The sequence below is a fragment of the Podarcis vaucheri genome (genome assembly GCF_965113315.1).
Source record: "Podarcis vaucheri genome assembly, chromosome: 17".
Lineage (NCBI taxonomy): Eukaryota > Metazoa > Chordata > Lepidosauria > Squamata > Lacertidae > Podarcis > Podarcis vaucheri.
In genome coordinates this window covers 35091771-35114141 of record NC_138755.1, presented here as the reverse complement: position 1 = coordinate 35114141, position 22371 = coordinate 35091771, and the positions used below count along the sequence as shown (strand labels likewise).

General features: G+C 44.8%; 2 protein-coding genes across 2 annotated transcripts in view; one reads left to right on the top strand and one right to left on the bottom strand.

Annotated features, from left to right (window-relative positions):
• The window catches only part of PURG (purine rich element binding protein G), a 228491-nt gene that overhangs the window by 24449 nt on the left and 181671 nt on the right, over positions 1 to 22371 (bottom strand). The gene's annotated exons all lie outside the window — the stretch shown is intronic.
• WRN (WRN RecQ like helicase) overlaps positions 1 to 22371 on the top strand; it is a 57882-nt gene that overhangs the window by 18663 nt on the left and 16848 nt on the right. Inside the window, exons 14-25 of the mRNA XM_082204563.1 lie at positions 1244 to 1352; positions 2322 to 2390; positions 2570 to 2652; positions 6427 to 6533; positions 7966 to 8153; positions 8484 to 8658; positions 9760 to 9941; positions 12276 to 12377; positions 12676 to 12768; positions 15682 to 15823; positions 20564 to 20734; positions 20821 to 20915. Of these exons, the coding sequence (XP_082060689.1) occupies positions 1244 to 1352; positions 2322 to 2390; positions 2570 to 2652; positions 6427 to 6533; positions 7966 to 8153; positions 8484 to 8658; positions 9760 to 9941; positions 12276 to 12377; positions 12676 to 12768; positions 15682 to 15823; positions 20564 to 20734; positions 20821 to 20915 (1516 nt within the window). The remainder of the gene's footprint in view (positions 1 to 1243; positions 1353 to 2321; positions 2391 to 2569; positions 2653 to 6426; positions 6534 to 7965; positions 8154 to 8483; positions 8659 to 9759; positions 9942 to 12275; positions 12378 to 12675; positions 12769 to 15681; positions 15824 to 20563; positions 20735 to 20820; positions 20916 to 22371) is intronic.

Below are 22371 nucleotides of genomic sequence, written 5' to 3'. Positions count from 1 at the left end.
GATGTTCTCTCATACACCTGTTCCTTACTGCTCCATCTTTGAAAGGTCAGGGAGCCTATGGTATGGCATGGTGGAAGTTCAAAGTACCTGTTTCGGGTCAATTTCCCCTTCTTTCTACAGCCTCCACATTTTCGCACACACACCCCTTTAGGACAGTATCATACTTCCAGTATTTAGACCAGAGCTTTCCAAACTGTGTGTTGCGACACGTTAGTGTGTCGGCTGCACTGTGTTAGTGTGTGCTGCCTGTGCTCCTCCCAGGGCTGGAAAGGGTTTAGTTTAACCTCCAGTTTGCTAGTAAAACTGAATTACCATATTTTTCGCTCTATAGGACACACTTTTCCCCCTCCAAAAATAAGGGGAAATGTGTGTGTGTCCTATGGAGCGAATTCAGGCTCCTTGGCTTCAGCGTTATCAACACGAAGCCTCCGAAGCGCAGAGAGAGCGCTCCCTCCGCGCTCCAGAGGCTTTGCGTTGTTTTCGCTAAAGCCTGCGCACCGACCCCTCTCGCTCTCCAGGCTTCAGGGATAGCTGCCTGAAGCCTCTGGAGTGCAGCGGGAACTTCGAAGGCTTCAGGTTCCTTTTGCTGAAATGGAAGGGGCTCCGTTTCTCCCACTTCGCTGAAGGGCGCTGAGCAGAGAAGGGGAGGATTTTCCCCCTTGTTCTCCCCCTCTAAAACAAGGTGCGTCCTATGGTCGGGTGCATCCTATAGAGCGAAAAATACGGTGCTGTGTTGCGAAATGATGCATGTTTAAAAAGTGTGTCACCAACATGAAAAGTTTGGAAAGCTCTGATTTAGACAATACTAAGTTATTAGCTAACTAGGCAACATAGTGCCAGAATTGGTGTTAATATGCTCAGACCACTTTGTTCCTATTGGCATTCTTGCTGCCACATTGTGCACCAGCTGTGCAGCCGCATGTACATCTTATTCTATTTTTCTGATCTAGAGGTTGCTGGAACAAAGGGGACTGAAGCTGGTTCATTAAATTCCGTGCCAGTTTTAGCCTTGCTGTGATTTTCTCTGCATCTGTAAAATTTTAATTTGAAGTGTTGTAGAAGGTCCTTATTAGTACTGACATAGACATGAGGATAAACCCACTAATATGCTAATATCATCATATACATCTGTATCTCTATAAAGACTGATAACAAACTAAGGAGGTTGAGGAAAGGAAATGTTGTTTTCCAATGAGATTCCCTTATCATTCAAGATGTGTTCATTCAATATATATTATTTCAGGATACGGAAAAAGTTTGTGCTTTCAGTTTCCACCAGTTTATACAAGAGGAATTGGAATAGTAATCTCCCCCCTTATTTCTTTGATGGAGGACCAAGTACTACAACTTGAGTAAGTCTAGGCCTGCCGTGAAGAAATGGGCTTGTCTTCATTTTATATATTGTGATTCTGTGCCTATATGATGAAAGCAGCCTTGTGATGAAAGCAGCCCTAAAAGGTGGCCTAAATATATTTCAAACCAATAAATCGGAAGACCTGTTGTCTTTTCCCAGCCGCATCAAACTTTGAGGATATGTTTGTCTCTGGTTTTTTTTAACTGTAATCCACAAAATGTCCAAACCTATCAAAAAAGTGTAGCGCAAAACAAATGTAGCACCTTTTCTCTCTTAGAGGTTCTTTTCTTTTCTTCATTGCAAAAGAGGTGTTCCTGGGTCTTTTTTTTTTTTTTAAAAAAAGCTTCTTTAATAAAAAGAAATGAACTAGAAGATTTCATATTTCTGTAGCGGAGAATTTCATTTTCTAAGACATACGATGTCACAACCATGCAGAGACGCATACCCTTAATGTAGTGTTGAACTGGAAATGTGCATGAGGAAATGTCCCAGCTTTATCTCCCACCCCACTGCACCAAAATCCCTTTTCGGATGCGACGTTGGAAGTTCAGTTGTTCCTCTACCTATACAGTGGTACCTCGGGTTACAGACACTTCAGGTTACAGACTCCGCTAACCCAGAAATAGTACTTCGGGTTAAGAACTTTACCTCAGGATGAGAACAGAAATCGCGCAGTGGGAGTGGGAGGCCCCATTAACTAAAGTGGTACCTCAGGTTAAGAACAGTTTCAGGTTAAGAACGGACTTCCAGAACAAATTAAGTTCTTAACCCGAGGCACCACTGTAATACTACTCTAGAAGGCAAAGTGATAGATGGGCAGTGAAAACGTAAAATGTATCTTATTTTTTATGGCGAATTAGTGAAAGCCCTGCTTAGAGAACAGCCACCGTGCAGTCAGATTTTTACTGTTTATCGCCAATGGGTATTACAATCTAAATCATAATAAAACTGTGGTGTTTTCTTGTAGGATGTCAGGAATTCAAGCTTGCCTACTTGGATCAGCACAGTCAAAGAATGTTAGAGGGGAAATCAAAGCGTAAGCCTTGCCTTGTCTCCTTTTTTTGGGGTGGTCAGGCAAATAAAGTGCCGCCTCTTAGGTAGAGTCCTAAAGTTGCTTTTAAAGAACTTTATAAAGTACAGTAAACATGAAAGAATAATTTCAAACATACGAAGGCTGAACTTGAGCTCACAGCTGTTTTTCCCTCTTTTTGCTAGGGGCCACTATAGAGTTGTCTACATTACCCCAGAGTTCTGTTCGGGGAACTTGCCATGGCTTGAGGAACTTGACAGAACAATTGGTAAGAGGGAATAGTTGATAGTGTTAAAAAAATTCAGAAGAGATTGCTGCTCTTGGAATTGCTAGGAGTTTTATCTACAGTGGTACCTCGGGTTACATACGCTTCAGGTTACATACGCTTCAGGTTGCAGACTCCACTAACCCAGAAATAGTACCTCGGGTTAAGAACTTTGCTTCAGGATGAGAACAGAAATCGTGCAGTGGCTCAGCAGCAGCGGGAGACCCCATTAGCTAAAGTGGTGCTTCAGGTTAAGAACAGTTTCAAGTTAAGAACGGACCTCCGGAACAAATTAAGTACGGTACCACTGTATTGGAGTCTAGTTTCTTATGATACACCTATGAGTTTTCACAGAAATAACAACAAAAACATGTGGTATCAAAAGAATGCTTTTTAGAATGCCCATGGGCTCCGTAGACTGAGTGAATCAATTTTTCTGAAAAGGTGAATAGTAATTATTATTATTATTATTATTATTATTATTATTATTATTATTATTACCCTGCCCATCTGGCTGGGTTAAAAAACTTTCCTAAACAGGGCTGCCTTCAGATGTCTTCTAAAAGTCAGATAGTTGTTTATTTTCTTGACATTTGATATGAGGGTGTTCCACAGGGTGGGCGCCACTACCAAGAAGGCCTCTTCCTGGTTCCCTGTAACCTCACTTCTCACAGTGAGGGAACCGCCAGAAGGCCCTTGGAGGAGGACATCAGTGTCTGAGCTGAATGATGGGGGTGGAGATCCTCCTTCAGCTATACTGGGCCAAAGCTATTTAGGGCTTTAAAGGTCAGCACCAGCACTTCGAATTGTGCTTGAAAACATACTGGGAGCCAATGTAGGTCTTTCAGGACCGGTGTTATATGGTCTTGGCCATATAACTCAAAGTCTTGACGATTTAGAACTGTATAAAGGAATGGGAACAGATGTTTGCGCCAGCATCTCCCAACCCTAAAGGTTGATAAAGGATTTTCCAGGGAGAGCGTACCAAACAGGAGTGCCTGCCGTCGAGGAAATTGCTGGCTATTCTTCAGTGTATCATTTCAGCGTTACTAGCAATTAAGGCACTGGTGTTTCCAGCAAACCTCACAGTATGACCTGAGACTGGGAATTCCCAGCCTCTCTACCTTTGATTTACTGTGTGTTACTCGCTGCCACCCATCAAAAAAACAAAGATCGTGGCCACTGGTCCCATCACCTCCTGGCAAATAGAAGGGGAAGAAATGGAGGCAGTGAAAGATTTTACTTTCTTGGGCTCCATGATCACTGCAGATGGTGACAGCAGCCACGAAATTAAAAGACGCCTGCTTCTTGGGAGAAAATCAATGACAAACCTAGACAGCAGAGACATCACCTTGCCAACAAAGGTCTGTATAGTTAAAGCTATGGTTTTCCCAGTAGTGATGTATGGAAGTGAGAGCTGGACTGTAAAGAAGGCTGATCACCGAAGAATTGATGCTTTTGAATTATGGTGCTGGAGGAGACTCTTGAGAGTCCCATGGACTGCAAGAAGATCAAACCTATCCATTCTGAAGGAAATCAGCCCTGAGTGCTCACTGGAAGGACAGATCCTGAAGCTGAGACTCCAATACTTTGGCCACCTCATGAGAAGAGAAGACTCCCTGGAAAAGACCCTGATGTTGGGAAAGATGGAGGGCACAAGGAGAAGGGGACGACAGAGGATGAGATGGTTGGATAGTGTTCTCGAAGCTACCAGCATGAGTTTGACTAAACTGAGGGAGGCAGTGGAAGACAGGAGTGCCTGGTGTGCTCCGGTCCAGGGGGTCACAAAGAGTCGGACATGACTAAACGACTCAACAACAACAACACTCGCTGCTACCCGCCCCCACCTCCAGCCGTACTTTCTTATTCCAGTGACAGAAATCTACCAAATATTTCTGCCATTGCCACAGAGAAGAGGAAGGATTGTCTATAGGCAAATTCTGGAATAGAAAAAAAGATCTTTGGGAGAACCATTACTATGAAAGGTTTAATCCCTTTCTTCAAGTCCTAAAAGGAGGGTCAATTTTTCTTCTTCTCATTTGGGCTAAGTTGTTGATTGTAAGTACTCCAAAATATCTTGGGAAGAGAGCAAGGCCTTAGCTGATAAGGTTATTTGGTCTTTCCAGCTAGTGTTGAGACTTGGTTAATTGCAGCTTTGCATAGTTAACTTCAAGGCCAGCTACTGTATGGAATCTGCGATGCCCCAGCTGGCATTCCTGCCTCAGGGTCAGATAAAAAGAGTAAGCTCTTATCAGAGAAATGACTTATGGCATGTTCTTGGTTGTCCACCTGGGCTCCCCCAATGTTTACATTGGCTCTGATCCAGTCAACCAAGGTTTCTGTTAATTGAAGTCCCTCTTGTCTGTGCCCTGTACTTCTTCGCTTCTGAGAATTGCCAGAAACTTAGTATGGGAAAGGATGTAGGAGTGCGAGGATAAGATAACTTTTTGTAGACCTTGACTTATGGGAGCATTGGGAAGGTTCAGTGGAGAGCACATTTTTCTTTTCCCCTTTCTCTTCTGCAAAATACCAACATAAGTTTGCAATTAGGTTGTAGAGTTTTATTTCTGCCAAGTGACAGCTGCTTCTTTTTTTTAACTTTAGTAAAGAGGTGGCTAAACTGTTGGGAGTAGCTGGAGTTCAATGACATCTGGAGGTCCACAGGTTAATTTGAGGTTCCAATCAGCATTAAAGCTTGCTAGAATAATTTCTGGCATGAATGTTAACTGGGTCGTCTGATCAGGGTTCAGGTTTGCTCATTAGCAACCCAGTTGCCCTACTGTAGACAAACAGAAATCTAGGCAGGAGTTTAAAGGCAGACACAGAGGTTTGATTATACTAATTCAACCAGATCCATGCCTTTCTGAACATCAGCTGGGCTACAAGTGCAGCTTTCTTCTGAGTAGACATCGGATCTGGAAGCCTCCTTGCAGCAGGGCAAGCACTTCTCTACTGGTTCATTGTCTTTCCCTGGGTCCACCTTTGTCTTAGCTATACAGTGGTACCTCGGGTTACAAACACCTCGGGTTACAGACTCCACTAACCTGGAAGTAGTGCCTTGGGTTAAGAACTTTGCCCCAGGATAGAACAGAAACCAAGCGCCGGCAGCAGCGGGAGGCCCCATTAGCTAAAGTGCTGCTTCAGGTTAAGAATGGTTTCAGGTTAAGAATGGACCTCTGGAACGAATTAAGTACTTAACCCGAGGTACCACCGTAGAGGTCCAGGAAAGAATCTGATCCACGGTGCATGTAGAGGTTTGCGCCAGGTGGAGTGTCTGTAAGACTGGATTACAGTGGTACCTCGGGTTACATACGCTTCAGGTTACATATGCTTCAGGTTACAAACTCCGCTAACCCAGAAATATTACCTCAGGTTAAGAACTTTGCTTCAGGATGAGAACAGAAATCGTGCTCCGGCGGCGCAGCAGCAGCAGGAGGCCCCATTAGCTAAAGTGGTGCTTCAGGTTAAGAACAGCTTCAGGTTAAGAACGGACCTCCGGAACGAATTAAGTACTTAACCCGAGGTACCACTGTAGTTGGGCTGCTTTAATGGGTTCTTTAGGTGTGTCAGGGCTTACTGCAGCATCCTCGGCCTCTTTCTCAGATGAGGTACACCCAGAGGTCTGGGTCACTCTGCCTTCTGACATCTGCTAATTCAAAGTAGACCACTTGCATAAGTGGTTAAATTTGCAAAACGTATATACCAATTGGCTCTGAAATCTATACTGTCGTAAGTGCTCTGTAACCACATGATCGGGCCTGTCTTAACTCATCTTAGGCATCACCCTGATAGCTGTTGATGAAGCTCACTGTATTTCTGAATGGGGACATGACTTCAGGAATTCTTTCAGGTCTTTGGGGTTGTTGAAGAAACATCTCCCTAAGGTACAGTATAGTCATTGCAAGAAATTTTTGTGATTTAATTTTTGTGAACATAGATCAACTTTAACAAAACAAATGTTTGATCTCTGTGCGCTGTGTATAGTTGTTGATCATTCCTTGTGTTTTCGTTTTGGATGGGCAACTTGCTACATCAGGCATAGGCAACCTCGGCCCTCCAGATGTTTTGGGACTACAATTCCCATCATCCCTGACCACTGGTCCTGTTAGCTAGCGATCATGGGAGTTGTAGGCCAAAAACATCTGGAGGGCCGAGGTTGCCTATGCCTGCACTACATACTCTTCCCTCTGTGGTTACACATTAACGTGTATACTAGCATAGGCTCAATTCAGAATCATGCCAACCATAAATTATGCTGAAGATGGTTTGAACTTCCAGGTATATTAGCTTTGGCTATCTGCTCTTGTTTTCCAACTACTCGGCACTCCCAGAGGCCGAAGCACTATAAAAATGGAAGAGCAGTAATTGCCACAATCCCCTTTTGCCAATCTGTACATCATGCTGTACTGTAATAAAGGTAAAGGGACCCCTGACCATTAGGTCCAGTCGTGGCTGACTCTGGGGTTGCGGCGCTCATCTCGCTTTATTGGCTGAGGGAGCCGGCGTACAGCTTCCGGGTCATGTGGCCAGCGTGACTAAGCCGCTTCTGGCAAACCAGAGCAGCACACGGAAACTCTGTTTACCTTCCCGCCGGAGCAGTACCTATTTATCTACTTGCACTCTGACGTGCTTTCGAGCTGCTAGGTTAGCAGGAGCAGGGACCAAGCAGCGGGAGCTCACCCCGTGGCGGGGATTCAAACCGCTGACCTTCTGATCAGCAAGTCCTAGGCTCTGTGTTTTAACCCACCGTGGTTTCAAACCTTGGCTCCTGATTCTGGTGTGCTGGCTGCCTGCAAACCATGGTTTGCCAAAACAGACAACAGACTAAATCATAATTAACCCTGGGCTATAAGAAAAAATTAATGGTCTGCGGAAAGGGGAGTATATGATCCTGTAGCTCACTCCCAGTCTGGAGAGCATTACATGCACATGGACTCTTAAAGGTTGCCTCGCAACCTTTGGGGGGGAGGAAGGGAAGTGGTGGGAGGAAGGGCAGAATATGGATCATGATAACCTGTGTGAATGTTCACTGTAACTGCAAATGTTGACATTGAAGGAGAAGGTGATAATGGATATTTCCTAGACTCCTCCTAGAATTCTTCTGTGAAACTTAATCTGACCCTACTGAAAACAATGTGCTTTATTCATGCATATATTTACACTTGCCACACCAATTAGAGTAAATTAAATCCGAGTCCCCGCTTATTCTTTATTCCTTAAATTTTGGATTATGATATAAAAAGAGTTTAATGCTTTGATTTCTTTTTATCCATCACCTTTACATTTCCCAGATTTCTGCTTCTTTTTTCTTTTCAGGTTCCCATTGTTGCATTAACGGCAACAGCAAGCCCTTCTGTCAGAGAGGACATCATAAACTGTCTGGACCTTAAGACTCCCCAGGTCACATGTACCAGCTTTGACCGGCCTAATTTATACTTAGAAGTAGTGCGGAAAACTGGAAATATCATCGTGGACATACAGCAGTTCCTTGTTAAAAAAGACAAGTTAGTGTGTTTTGTCCTTCCTTCGCCGGCAAATTTTGTGTTCCAAGGTTACCGCTGGAGAGAAACGTTTATAAATATTTAAATTTATTTATTTTTTTAAAAAAGGCTCTTCTACTCCAATAACACTTTCAACTTCTGAAATGTGTTGATAGTCCACAACAGTAGATCAGTATTTCCCCCCCAAGTTTATAATGAGATTAATAGAGCCAGTATTCGAGGAGAAAATCTACAAGAAAGATTTGTCACAAGGCTAACATATTTTCTTTGTTCGTTCCTTGGATATCCTAATGATCTATGTCACACGCAGATGCTTCTTCTTTAAATTCTTAGATTTAGTTATGAGTTTGAAGGCCCCGCTATTGTTTACTGCCCATCAAGGAAGACAACTGAGCAGGTAGCTGCAGAGCTGTCAAAATTAAACATTGTTTGTGGAACCTACCATGCTGGCATGGGAGTCACAGCAAGGCGAGACATCCACCACAAATTCATGAGAGATGAAATTCAGGTATGAAGGAAATGCTGTTTGCTTGTCATAAGGTGCTATGTGGTTGTATTTTGTGGGATATACAGGGGGAAATTGGGAGGAAGCATCATAGCCGCTAAATATGTCCCAAAGTCCCACCTCCCACTTTCCTTCTGAGCTCAGCAGCCACAATCCAGCATAAGTTAGCTCTGACTGTGTCCCAGTGACATCAATAAAATTTAAACTGGTTGCAACTAAGGTTGTGATTCCGTGCACACTTTAACCTGGGAGTGAATCCAATTGAATTCAGCAATATCTCTGACCAGTGGCAGAGGAACCTGGGGCGGGACGCCCAGCCCGGTGACGCACACGCGACATCCATACATAGGCTGCCCTGGGTGCCACTCGGGGGGAGGGGTTGACAAGATGGCCTTCCTCAGTATGGGTGCCACTCACGCGAGGCGGCCATATGGGCTGCCGCTTGTGTGCGGCGCCCTATACGGTTGCTGTGCGAGCGGCGCCCATACAGACTGCATGCACCCTCAACTGCTCTACAGCTGGGGGGAGGCAGGGGCCATCTTGTCACACACACACACCCCAGAGTGGCACCCAGGGCGGGGGGCCCCCCACTTCGTAAGCCCCTGCCTCTGACTATATGTTCATAGGATTTGGCTGCATGGCTTGTTCTATTGCTTTAAACTGGACATTCAGGTAGTACCTTTTACTGGGCTGTGCCCGATATAACTCCAGTTTGGCTACAGTGGTACCTCATGTTAAGTACTTAATTCGTTCCAGAGGTCCATTCTTAACCTGAAACTGTTCTTAACCTGAAGCACCACTTTAGCTAATGGGGCCTCCTGCTGCCGCCGCACCGCCAGAGCCCGATTTCTGTTCTCATCCTGAAGCAAAGTTCTTAACCTGAAGCACTATTTCTGGGTTAGCGGAGTGTGTAACCTGAAGCGTATGTAACCCGAGGTACTACTGTACTTTGATTTCACTGCCTTTAATGAGTGCAACTGGAGACATAGCCATAGTATATACTTTATGTAGCTGGACACATTAAACTGTTGTAAGCACATCAATTTTTTTCCATGCGTCGATATTAAAGTGGAGTTAAAAACTGATATGGTGGTTATTTTTCAGTGTATAGTAGCGACTGTAGCTTTTGGAATGGGCATCAATAAAGCAGACATCCGGACAATTATTCATTATGGAGCGCCAAAGGAAATGGAATCGTATTATCAGGAAATTGGAAGGGCTGGTCGTGATGGGCTTCCTGCCTCTTGCTATGTATTATGGACGCCAGGTGACATGAGTTTCAACAGGTAACCAATACTACTGGCCTACCATGCTTTCCTCTCTCCTCAGTTTGGAAGTTTGGAAACTTTTGCTTCTGATTTCAGAGAACCACATTTTAACTTGCCAGCCCAGTCTTAAAGTGTTATTATTTAAAATGTTATTAATGTTTGCTGGAGGAGACTCTTGAGAGTCCCATGGACTGCAAGAAGATCAAACCTATCCATTCTTAAGGAAATCAGCCCTGAGTGCTCACTGGAAGGACAGATCCTGAAGCTGAGGCTCCAATACTTTGGCCACCTCATGGGAAGAGAAGACTCCCTGGAAAAGACCCTGATGCTGGGAAAGATGGAGGGCACAAGGAGAAGGGGACAACAGAGGATGAGATGGCTGGACAAACTACAAACATGAGTTTGACCAAACTGCAGGAGGCAGTGGAAGACAGGAGTGCCTGGCGTGCTCTGGTCCATGGGGTCACAAAGAGTCGGACACGACTAAACAACAACAACAACAATGTTTACCCATGGTTTGTCTTAACAAGCCAGTTTCATAACCCAGTGTTTGAATGTAACCTTTTTCAAACAAACCATAGTTAAGATCAACCACAGTTTGTTGGGTTTGGGCAACACAAAAAGCTACTGTTGGTCCAAACAATCTTTTATTGTAAATGTTTTTGGGATGCTTCTGAGAGTGTGAAATGATATATAAATATAACAGACAAACAAAAAAAGGTAAAGGATCCCTGACAGTTGAGTCCAGTCGCAGACGACTGGGGTTGTGGCGCTCATCTCACTTTATAGGCTGAGGGAGCCGGCGTTTGTCCGCAGACAGCTTCCGGGTCATGTGGCCAGCATGACTAAGCCGCTTCTGGCGAAACCAGAGCAGCGCACAGAAACGCCGTTTACCTTCCCGCTGGAGCGGTACCTATTTATCTACTTGCACTTTGATGTGCTTTTGAACTGCTAGGTTGGCAGGAGCTGGGACCGAGCAACGGGAGCTCACCCCGTTGTGGGGATTCGAACCGCCAACCTTCTGATCGGCAAGCCCAAGAGGCTCAGTGGTTTAGACCCGTGCTAACTAACTTTCAAGCAAAAGCTTCTGAACTCCTTCTGATGGGCACCGAAGATCATGGAGTATGCAAGAGCTCAAGGCTCACTGCATCTTGTTCTTGTTACTCTAAACTCTGGTTTAGTGTGATGTCTGAACATGACCATTGAGGTAGTCGGTGGAACTCAGTGTAGCATTAAGTGGGATATGCACACGAGGAATGAGGTCTGCTGACACCCCCCCCCCCATTCATCCCTCACGTGTCCCCTAAACCTGTTCTGGGATTCACCCCCCCAACCCCCAGAGCATATTTAGGGAGTGCGTGGGAGGAGGAGAGAGAGGGGGGAGTCCTGTTGGGCAAGTGGGCCTAATTCCACACACACACAACACATAGTTGAATCCCACCCAGTGTATGTGAAATACTTTATATGCTTGAGATGTGTTATAAAATTGTGATATCATTGTTTTTAATGTTACTTTGCCCAGTCAGACTGCAGTTTCTGTCTATGGTGTCAGTCTGTTTTATATAGACAGAATACAGTGGTACATCAGGTTAAGTACTTAACCAGAAGCACCACTTTAGCTAATGGGGCCTCCTGCTGCTGCCGCGCCGCCGGAGCCCGATTTCTGTTCTCATCCTGAAGCAAAGTTCTTAACCTGAAGCACTATTTCTGGGTTAGCAGAGTCTGTAACCTGAAGCGTCTGTAACCTGAAGTGTATGTAACCTGAGGTACCACTGTATCTGCATATAACTAGAGAAATCGTGACAACATGGCAATATATGGACAATGACAATACAGTGGTGCCCCGCAAGACGAATGCCTCGCAAGACGAAAAACCCGCTAGACGAAAGGGTTTTCCGTTTTTCGATGCGCTTCACAAGACGAATTTCCCAATGGGCTTGCTTCGCAAGACGAAACGTCTTGCGAGTCTTGCGATTTTTTTCGCTTTCCCCCCTTTTTCTAAGCCGCTAATAGCCTTTTAGCCGCTAAGCCTTTAATAGCCGCTAAACTGCTAATAGCGCTAATCCGCTAAGCCGCTAATAGGGTTGCTTTGCAAGACGAAAAAACCGCTAGACGAAGAGACTCGCGGAACGGATTATTTTCGTCTTGCGAGGCACCACTGTATGAAATTTCAGTGTGCATTTACTCGCTCTTCATTTCTTGCTCCATTTATAGCTATGACCGATTTATATTGCATGAAAAGCATGTGTGTAGGATGTTTGTGCAAATTTTATATTTTCTTGGAAGGTGACAGGGAGATAATGAATGTTTCATTTCAAATTTTCTCCTTCTCTCCCCCATTTTCTTTTTAAGACACCTACTCAGTGAGATACGTAATGAAAAATTTCGCCTGTACAAACTGAAGATGATGGCAAAGATTGAGAAATACCTCAGCTTGAATAGCTGCAGGAGAAAGTACGTGTTATACTTTATATTTTAGCAAGTAACAATCAGGAGCTGTCAACACAGCTCAATGAAAATCTTTCAAAGTTTTGTAAAGTGCCGCTTGCATTCTGGTACATTTTTGTATTTGCACCTTGAAGCTCATACTTTGAAAAAAAAATATATGCCCGTCTCGGGACGATTCAAGCAAGATAAATTAGCTCCCAGGTGAACTAATTAATGATGGTGATTTCTGCTCATTGTTTTCTTCAATGAATTTAACATGTAAATTCTTGTTCTTTTATTTAATTCCCCATGTTCTCTTGGGTAGAATCATTTTGTCACATTTCGAAGACAAACAACTCCGAAAGGCCTCATCGGGTATCATGGGAACAGAAAAATGTTGCGATAATTGCAGATCCAGGTAAATGTTCCTCCCAAAAGATTAAAGGTTTGGAACTGTCTTCCCACAGCTTATATGACAAGCAGCAATAGGTCTCTAATGGCTCTCTGTTAATGAAGTTTTCTTCAAATGTTGTTACTTTTAGGGTAAATGGTGCAAGGTGCCATCCTGCAATTCCCAATCAAAAGCTGACTCGCAGGATTATGGCTTTCGTTTCAAATTTAAAATCCATCCTTAAAAAGCCAAGTAATAAAAATGAAAAGGTCTTCTTTGAATTTATGTCGGAGAACGACTGTGGGCACTGAGCTCAAGTTGTGAAGGCAAATATTACCGTATTTTTTGCTCTATAAGACTCACTTTTTCCCTCCTAAAAAGTAAGGGGAAATGTGTGTGCGTCTTATGGAGCGAATGCAGGCTGCGCAGCTATCCCAGAAGCCAGAACAGCAAGAGGGATCGCTGTTTTCGCTGCGCAGCGATCCCTCTTGTTGTTCTGGCTTCTGGGATTCAGAATATTTTTTTTTCTTGTTTTCCTCCTCCAAAAACTAGGTGCGTCTTGTGGTCTGGTGCATCTTATAGAACAAAAAATACGGTAAATCTTATATCCTAAATTCCTTGACCTAACCAGGGCCTCTTCCATAGTTCATGGTAGACCAGCCTGGTCTGGCAAAGGCCACATCTGGACACTAGTCAGGTGGGCCTGCAGGCCTGGTAATATGACACAAAGACAGACTTATACTCCTGCTTGTCCGTCCCCCCACACCCCGGCCTTCTGCCGCATGGCCTTAGACTAGAGGCACAACTGCAGCCAGGGATCTGAGGAGAAGGAGCTGTGTACTGTACTCTTGTGCACACCCAAGCATCACTAGCTCATACTTCGGACTTGATTTATGGCTGATGTACAATAAAGTTTGGGACGCGGGTGGCACGGTGGGTTAAACCACAGAGCCTAGGACTTGCTGGTCAGAAGGTCGGTGGTTCAAATCCCCGCGACGGGGTGAGCTCCTGTTGCTCGGTCCCTGCTCCTGCCAACCTAGCAGTTCAAAAGCACATCAAAGTGCAAGTAGATAAATAGGTACTGCTCCGGTGGGAAGGTAAACGGCGTTTCCGTGCGCTGCTCTGGTTCGCCAGAAGCGGCTTAGTCATGCTGGCCACATGACCCGGAAGCTGTATGCCAGCTCCCTCGGCCAATAAAGCGAGATGAACGCCGCAACCCTAGAGTCGGCCACGACTGGACCTAACTGCCAGGGGTCCCTTTATCTTTACCTTTACAATAGAAGGTTGGCTCCCCTGCCTTGCTTCATGCCTGTGTTTTAATTGCTGTTCTTTCCCTAACCTCCCCAGCCATCTGTATTTACAGTGGAACCTCGGGTTGCAAACATGATCAGTGCAGGAGGCGCATTCCCAACCCGCAGCGTTTGCAACCTGTTGTGCTGCATCTGCCGTGCTTCTGCGCATGTGCAAAGTGCGATTTAGTGGTTCTGTGCAAGCGCCGAAACCCGGAAGTAACCCGTTCCAGTACTTCCGGGTTTGGCGCGGTCCGTAACCCAAAAACGCGCAACCCGCAGCGTTCGCAACCCGAGCTTTGACTGTATAAATAAAATTGTATAATGGTGGAGAAGCTACACAGAGAGCCGAACCTCTTTGTTTTGCTTTATTTGCTCAGTCATGTAGCTTGAACGGTATGAATATTATATTTTAAGACACAATGCAAACGCTCTAAGGATTTGCATCATGGCAACAGATTGCCCGACCTTATGATATTCTGTATCGTACCTTTTCTCACAAAAGATCCGGTTCTTGCATGCCCCATTTTGGCAAGTACTTTCCCCGTCCCTAGAAATCTATGGACTTTAGCCCCACCCACCCCTGTTCTGTAGCAGTATCTGAAGTTTGCCTGACCATGTGGTCTAAGGCGAGCTGTGGAGAGGGGATAGAAGTTCCTTTTGGAGCGAGGATGACAACGCCTCTGCTCACATCTCCATTGCTGTAGTGATTCCTCTTTTCAAACCCTGTTGGTTCACACCTGAGCCACAGACCTGAGCACTCGTGGCATGCGGGATATGATGCTGATCATTCCTATCAGGCGATCGGCATTATGAAGGGGGGGGGGGCTTACATTCCAGGAACACAGCTTTATGTACAGAGGTGCTGCAGCCATTTTGTTGCGTGCCAGTTAGCAGAGACATGGGAGATTGGGGGAAGCGAGGGCAAACCAGCAGTCAGGGATGATGGGAGTTGTAGTCCAGCAACAGCTGGGCACCCAAGTTTGAGAAACCTAGAGCAGGCTTCCTCAAACTTGGCCCTCCAGATGTTTTGAGACTACAGTTCCCATCATCCCTGACCACTGGTCCTGTTAACTAGGGATGATGGGAGTTGTAGTCCCAAAACATCTGGCGGGCCGAGTTTGAGGAAGCCTGGCCTAGATCAAGAAGAAGAAGAAGTGGTGTTTGGACTTGATATCCTGCCTTTCACTCCCCTTATGGAGTCTCAAAGTGGCTAACAATCTCCTTTCCCTTCCTCCCCGACAACAAACACTCTGTGAGGTGAGTGGGGCTGAGAGACTTCAGAGAAGTGTGACTGGTCCAAGGTCACCCAGCAGCTGCATGTGGAGGAGCAGGGAAGCGAACCTGGTTCACCAGATTACGAGTCTACCGCTCTTAACTACACCACACTGGCAACGGTGGTTAACTGGTGACTGGCCCGATATTGCTGGACTACAGTTCCCATCATGCCTCACCATTGGCTGTCCTGGCTGTACTGATGGGAGTTGCAGACCAGTAACATCTGGAGGGCCACAGGTCCCCCACCAGAACTTGCTCCCTGTGTGTTCGCTCATGGCACACACACACACACACACACACACACACACTTTTTGTCCTCTGTTGTTGTTTTATACATATCACACAAACCTTATTTTTGTTCCTGTGCTTTTAGGAACATTCAACGTACTCCTGTGGTCAATACAGAAGACAGTTTGCAGGATTTTGGCCGGCAAGCATACCAGTTGATGTCTGCAGTATGTGCTTTAAACGAGAGGTTTGGCATGGGTGTCCCAGTCCTGTTTCTCAGAGGATCTGTAAGTGTTACAGCTTATGGGGTGGTTTGTTAACAGCTCTTTAATCCTCTTGGCTGTCTGTATGTGTAGGAGGGAAGGAGGGAGAGGTGTTTTTCCTGTGCCTTCTGGTTCTCATTGAAGACCGTCCCAAACTTGAAGAAAAGGAAGCTCTGTCCTTTTGTACAGAAACTGAAAGGCTATGAATTTGTTTTTAAGAGACAGTGTGTAGACTTCTAATTGTTTGCTTATTACATCCAGATATCGCTTCAAACCTTTTGTTTTTAAGGAGTACCTAATTAGAAACAAATCTGTTAGAAACACATTCCTTGATACAAATGTGTAGGAAGAAAGGTCTGAATCTTAACTGGCTGATGTGCAGCACTTTGGGAGGAAAGACTTACCGTATTTTTCCATGTATAAGGGTTTTTTCCCTTAAAAAACAATGTCCAAAATTTGAGGGCGTCTTAAACACGGATAGATCTCCCCCCATTTTTAAAAATCAGAGTCCCCCAAAATAGGGGGCGTCTTATACATGGGGGCGTCTTATAGACGGAAAAATTCGGTAATTTCTTGCTTTAAAGGTGATGCATTTGTGAAGCGCTCAACAATCCCTTATGTGTGCTTTGCTGGGGACCGTGTGTCATGTAGGAGAGCTGCTTTTGTGCAGTGGTTAGAGTATGAGCTGCGGGCCAAGAATTCCCTGGTTCAAATCTCAGCTGTAGGTGCCTAAAAGCAAGCCACCCTTTCTGCCTCAGCTTGCCCACCTGTAACTTCAATATAATAAGGGCCAGTTTATTTAGCAGCAGAATGAAGTGGTAAAGCTTTTCCTGGACTGAACTAGTTCAGGGTGTTAAATCCCTTCTGCGGGGGGGGGGGGGGATACACCCTGCAGGCAAAAAAACCCAAACCAATAATAACATGTCAATATAGGCAGGTTTGGTATGTTTTAGGGGAAATATTACCATAGGAGGGATAATGTGGTTACTCTAGGTCCCAGGAGCTGTTTGAAAAAGTCTGTTAAACTGTTATTCGGCTCTTCTCAACACTTTTAAGAGTCTGCTCGTTTGACTTACCAATCTATCAGGGTTTCGAAACACTGAAATGGATGAGAAAGTGAAACTATTAGTTGCCTAAACTATATGGCAGGGATGTCAAACTCCCAAGAGACTGCGATCTACTCCCAGAATAAAAAATTGGTAGTGGTCTACCCATTTGGGGGGGAGTTCAGAGTTGTTAAGCTTTTTTTTAGGGGGGTACGCCTAAGCTGTTTTAGGGGGGCCAGGTCATAAATCACTTAGCAACAAATCACACGAGCAGCGATAACTCCGTCTTCTGTTTTACCTATCCTGCGTGAATGAAGGACAGAGCGGGGGGCTACAGGTATTTTTCCACCATGGACAAAAATGAGCCCGCGACCGACTGCTATCACCTCAGTCATGGTCGACCAGTTGGACATCCCTGCTGTATGGGGTCCATTCTATCCCCCCAGTTTTTCGAAATAGGGTTGGGAAAACATTAGCATTTTGCCTGTATTATAAATTCTGTTTTTACTTGGTTACACCAGTTGGAGAGGACTGGAGTGGATTTTAACTGCGTGTTTTTTCATTGCTGAGAGTGGGGGTTTGGACACCAATTACAAACGACTGCAAGGGTGCCATGGATCCTAGGTACATTTTATGTGGCCGGGGTGCGGGGGAGTTGTGCTTCCAGTTGGCTTTATCTTTACACGAGAGTTAAGAGCAAAAGGAAGAGCTTGTTGGATCAGGCCAGTGGTCCATATAGTCTAGCATCTTGTTCTTCCAGTGGCCAACGAGGTACCTGCGGGAAGCTGGGAAGCAGAACCCACGCTGTCAGAGCTGCTTCCAGATCCCAGCTCACAGAGGATCACGCTAGCCAGCGTTTACTTTATAAAAGTCTTTATTGAGTTACAGTTTCCATTCTCAAGCCGTAGCGTGCAGCTCTACGTCTTAATCGCTAGACCGGCGAAGCTCTGTCTGAGTCTCCGCCTCCTGTACACCAACTTAATACCCTCGCCTTACTCCACCTCTTCCGTCTTTCCCTTCTTCTCTGGGTCCCTCTGCCCCCCTGGGTCTCTTCCTTCCTGGACTCTTCTGACGCAGACCCCCCGGACCCTTCTCCCTCCTTGCGGCGGGCTTTGGGACCCGGCTCCCTTTCCGGGCTGCTTACTGTGCCGCCTTCCTGTGTATTTGAACTTGGCACGCGCGCCCAACCTTCCACCTTCCTCCTGACCGTTTCCTCGCTCCCCGACGGAGGTGTGGCCAATCCTGACTCATGCTCTCCCTCCTGCGGTGGGCTGCCGGATCCCGATACCTGGCACCCTTCCTCCCTACTGCGCCCTGTTGGGGAAGCTGGTCCCGATTTCCAACTGCTGCTCTCTGAGTCCCCTCGGGTCCCTCCTTCCTGGGGTGTCCCCCTGGGTCCCCCCCTTGCTCTGGCCACGGGCGCTCCTTTCTGCGAGTCTTCCGATTCACTGGAAAGACTCGGGGATCTCGGGCCGCCGTCCTCGCTCATATTTCCTTCTGATTCCTCCCCCTCGCTCTCTATCTCTTCTCTTTCCTGTGCCTCTGCTCCTGAACCCCTGACACACGCGCAACAACGTTCTCGCCCCTTGCAGTTTCCAGTGCTTAACTGTCTCTCCTTCTGCCACCTACTCAATCTGGAAGACCAGACTTTCCCTCTGTGGGCCGCTATTTTAGTTTTCTGTGGACTGCAGAAAGTTCAGCAGCAAACCAGAAAATGCCTTAGGAGGAGGCCCTCAAAAGATTATATGCAGTTGACATTTGTACGCTGAGTTTAGAAGGCATCAGAAAATTTCCCATCACTTGCACTAAGGGGCTTCTCTTATTGACTTCTTGCGACAGGTGTCTGTGTTCTCTAATTGTTCTTGCTTATTTTCAGAGCTTGTTGTGAAAGCTGAATGTTAATTCTAATCAAGTTTTGTTCTGGTTGTAAAGCTTAATTCAGCAGCTTTTTGGGTTTAAAAGTGTTTACGGTTGGAAATACCTTTTACCAATCGCGCCTTATGAATATGCATTGTTTACCTTATACAACATTCACCCATAGTTTATGAAGAGTTGTGTTATCCTCAGTTTTGTTCAGCCTGGTAGACTCTTTTGGTAACAATATGCACAGGTGTGCTCCTAGACAGGTTTCAGGTGGGTCACAAGAGAGATCAGATTTCACCTGTTGTTTGAAATTTGAGTCAGTCTTCCGTGGTGAACAAGTCCTCCTGGGAATCTTCAAATTAAGAAGTTGCCTTGAATGAAATCGTATACTACCCTTGTTAAAACAAAGAAAAGTACGGAACTTTAAAATACAGCGGCTGATGTTATTTTGATGCTTGTTAGACTTCAGCAATATTTTTTTCTTGCATTTTAATCTCAAGATTGATTGTTTATTTAAGGGATGTGTGGTTGACCCTTTCAAGGTCTCACAAAAAAGTTAGTTTAAAACATGGTAAAGATTAAAATATGAAATAAGGTCATGGGGATCAGCTTAATAGAACAAAACAGCAACTAAATACCAGATAAAAGTGCACTAGACGCCTAAACAAACACGACAGACTTGAGCTGGCACTTAAAAAGAATCCCTATTCCTATCTCCTAACCAAGGCTGAAAATAAGAGTCTCAGACCCTGTGCTAAACAGCATAGAGCACCAATGTCAATGCAACAACACTGTATTCCTATAATTAGGTTTGCAGTGTGGGTGAGATTCCATGCTCCAAAAGTGAGGAGGTGTGGGGAAGCATGTCTAATCTCATGCCGGTTTTGCATTTGTACCAGCCTCCCAAACACCATAATCTCCAGCAAAAGTGCTTTACTGAAAAGTGTGTCTTGGGTTTTTCAGAAGAAGCCTATATACTTGTATTTCTTGAACATTCATCCTGATTCATTCATCCGCTGCTTATTGATCATTGATTCTGATATGTTTACAGGGAGGTTATACAACAAGGTGTTAAGCAATGGTTATCCTGCTCTTTCCAGTGCAATTTCTTATTCCTTTACTTTCCTTACTGCAAAAAGTTCGTTTTTCAAAAGTTACTCTGTTCAACAAGAACATTAAATCGACTTAAATTGTACAATCTGAATTTGTTGGCATGCGATTGAACCCCACCCACAAGATAGCACACAGTCTGGAAGTGGACATAGTAATCCTATAGTGAATCACCTGTTTTTCAATTAAAAAAATGATACGTTTGGATGGAAATAAGCTTGCAGTCACATACAGTCTGATGAGGTGTTACTATGTGTTTTTCCCACCCCAATACAATCCCAGTAGAATGGTTTCCTCCTGCACAATGCAGCCATGCTGAAAAGAGCTGTCTTTACATAAGCAGAGCTGGGCAATATATCAATATATTGTCGTAACCTGTTTGGAGTCCATATCGTGATGTTGGTTTCATAATTTTTGACCTGGCAATATATTGCAAATCAAAGTGTGTGCACCCACACATTATGCAAAAATCTCAATGCAGGGAAAACCGTGAAGCAAGCCAACGCTCTATCCTTATTTCAGACATTGCAATATATTGGTATATTGCTATGTTTATCTGGTGACATAGCTCAGTGTTGAAAACCAGATACCGCCCAGCCATTTATGTGAGCATCTTCTACTTGAGAACGATGTGAATGTACTTCTGAAGTCGTGGTCCTCTGCAGGAACAGGAAGTCCAGGGAACATCTGAAACGGTTCTTCAGATTTTAGTTATATTTCTGGCTTCTTCCTTTTTTAATTTCAGTATTCTGAACGCCTCCCAGAACAATACCGAAGTCATCCTCTCTTCGGAAGTGGGAAGGACTGGCCAGAGAACTGGTGGAAGTCATTAGGCCGGCAACTGATCTTAGAGGGCTTTCTTACAGAGGTTTCTGGCCAACGCAAATTTACAACCAAGTGCAAGCTGACGCAGACAGTAAGTTTGCAACTAAAGAAGGTGCTCTATTAATTGGTTGTTTTGGCAGCACCATATTGAGCCATAATTTGTTTCGTCTGTCTCAGGGTAAAGACTGGCTCTGTAAAGCAAGAAAGGAATCAGGACAGAAGCTTCTGCTTCAGGCTAATGAGGAACTGCACTTAATGAAGTCTCCTTTAAGGTAACCATGGCCTGCCTAAGTACTGAAGTTAACAATGCTTATTTGTGTAAGTGCTTCCAGGCTGCCAAACATTAGGTCTGGATCATTTTGAAAGCTCACCTGTTGAAATGGAACATTGTTTTCATTTAAAAAATGGAAGCTTTTTCATAATACAATAAAAAAACTAATCTAAATGAAAATAGAAAGAAAGAAAGAAAATACAAAGTTCTCTCTCAAAGGTAGATCCTAACCCTTGTCTCACACAGAAAGGGATGGACCCTCCCAGCTTTCACCTGGGAGCTTCAAAATGGAACTCTATTATAATAAATAAAAATATTTTATTTTAGTTTTTATTTTATTTAAATTGGAATATTATGATTGGATATCTTAATTGGGTGTTTTTATTGGAAAATTAATAAAAATGATTTTAAAAAACAAAAACAAAATGGAACTCTATTGTTGGTAAAGGAAAAGGGACCCCTGACCATTAGGTCCAGTCGTGGCTGACTCTGGAGTTGCGGCGCTCATCTCGCTTTATTGGCTGAGGGAGCCAGCATACAGCTTCCGGGTCATGTGGCCAGCATGGCTAAGCTGCTTCTGGAGAACCAGAGCAGCACACGGAAACACCTTTTACCTTCCCGCCGGAGCGGTACCTATTTATCTACTTGCACTTTGATGTGCTTTCGAACTGCTAGGTTGGCAGGAACAGGGACCGAGCAACAGGAGCTCACCCCGTTATGGGGATTCGAACCGCCAACCTTCTGATTGGCAAGTCCTAGGCTCTGTGGTTTAACCCACAGTGCCACCTGCGTCCCTCTATTGTTGGTACTGGTGTAGAAAAAGAACAAATGCTAGTGCGGCCTTGTGCAGTCTCATGGCCCTAAACTAGCAAGTGCCAGCATAACTCTCATGGGCACACACATATCTGCAGAGGCCTTTATTGGCAGCCCCCCCCCCCAAAAAAAAATTGAGCTTCATTGGAGTTTTCTGTTGCATCAGGGTAGTAGGTTAAGTTGTGTGTGGTACCCACGACGGTTTCTCCGGTTTTCAAATGTGACCACGATTTAAGGTTGCCATCTCCCACTTTAAACCTTTCTGTGCTGATTGTTCAAATTGAGTCCTCTGTTTGACAAAATAAGGGCATGTGTCATTGTTTGTTTTGTTCAGGTTTGTATGGCAGGGGAAAGGTATTGCAATTGTCTTCTAGAATATAACTAATATTACTATTAGACCAAAGTGGTGAAGAAAAAAATATGGCAGGTTGGTGGCAGACAGGGAAAAGTGGTTAGGTTTTGCGGGATATGGTGATATACTACAGGAGTGCCTCAGTTTTCAGAGAGTTGAACTTCACTGCCTTAGAGATTGGCCTGAAAGTAAATAGAAGCTGCACTTTGAAATCATTAACATTTGTGACTTTGCATTCTGCAAAAGTACCGTATGTTTCGCTCTATAAGATGCACCAGACCACAAGACGCAC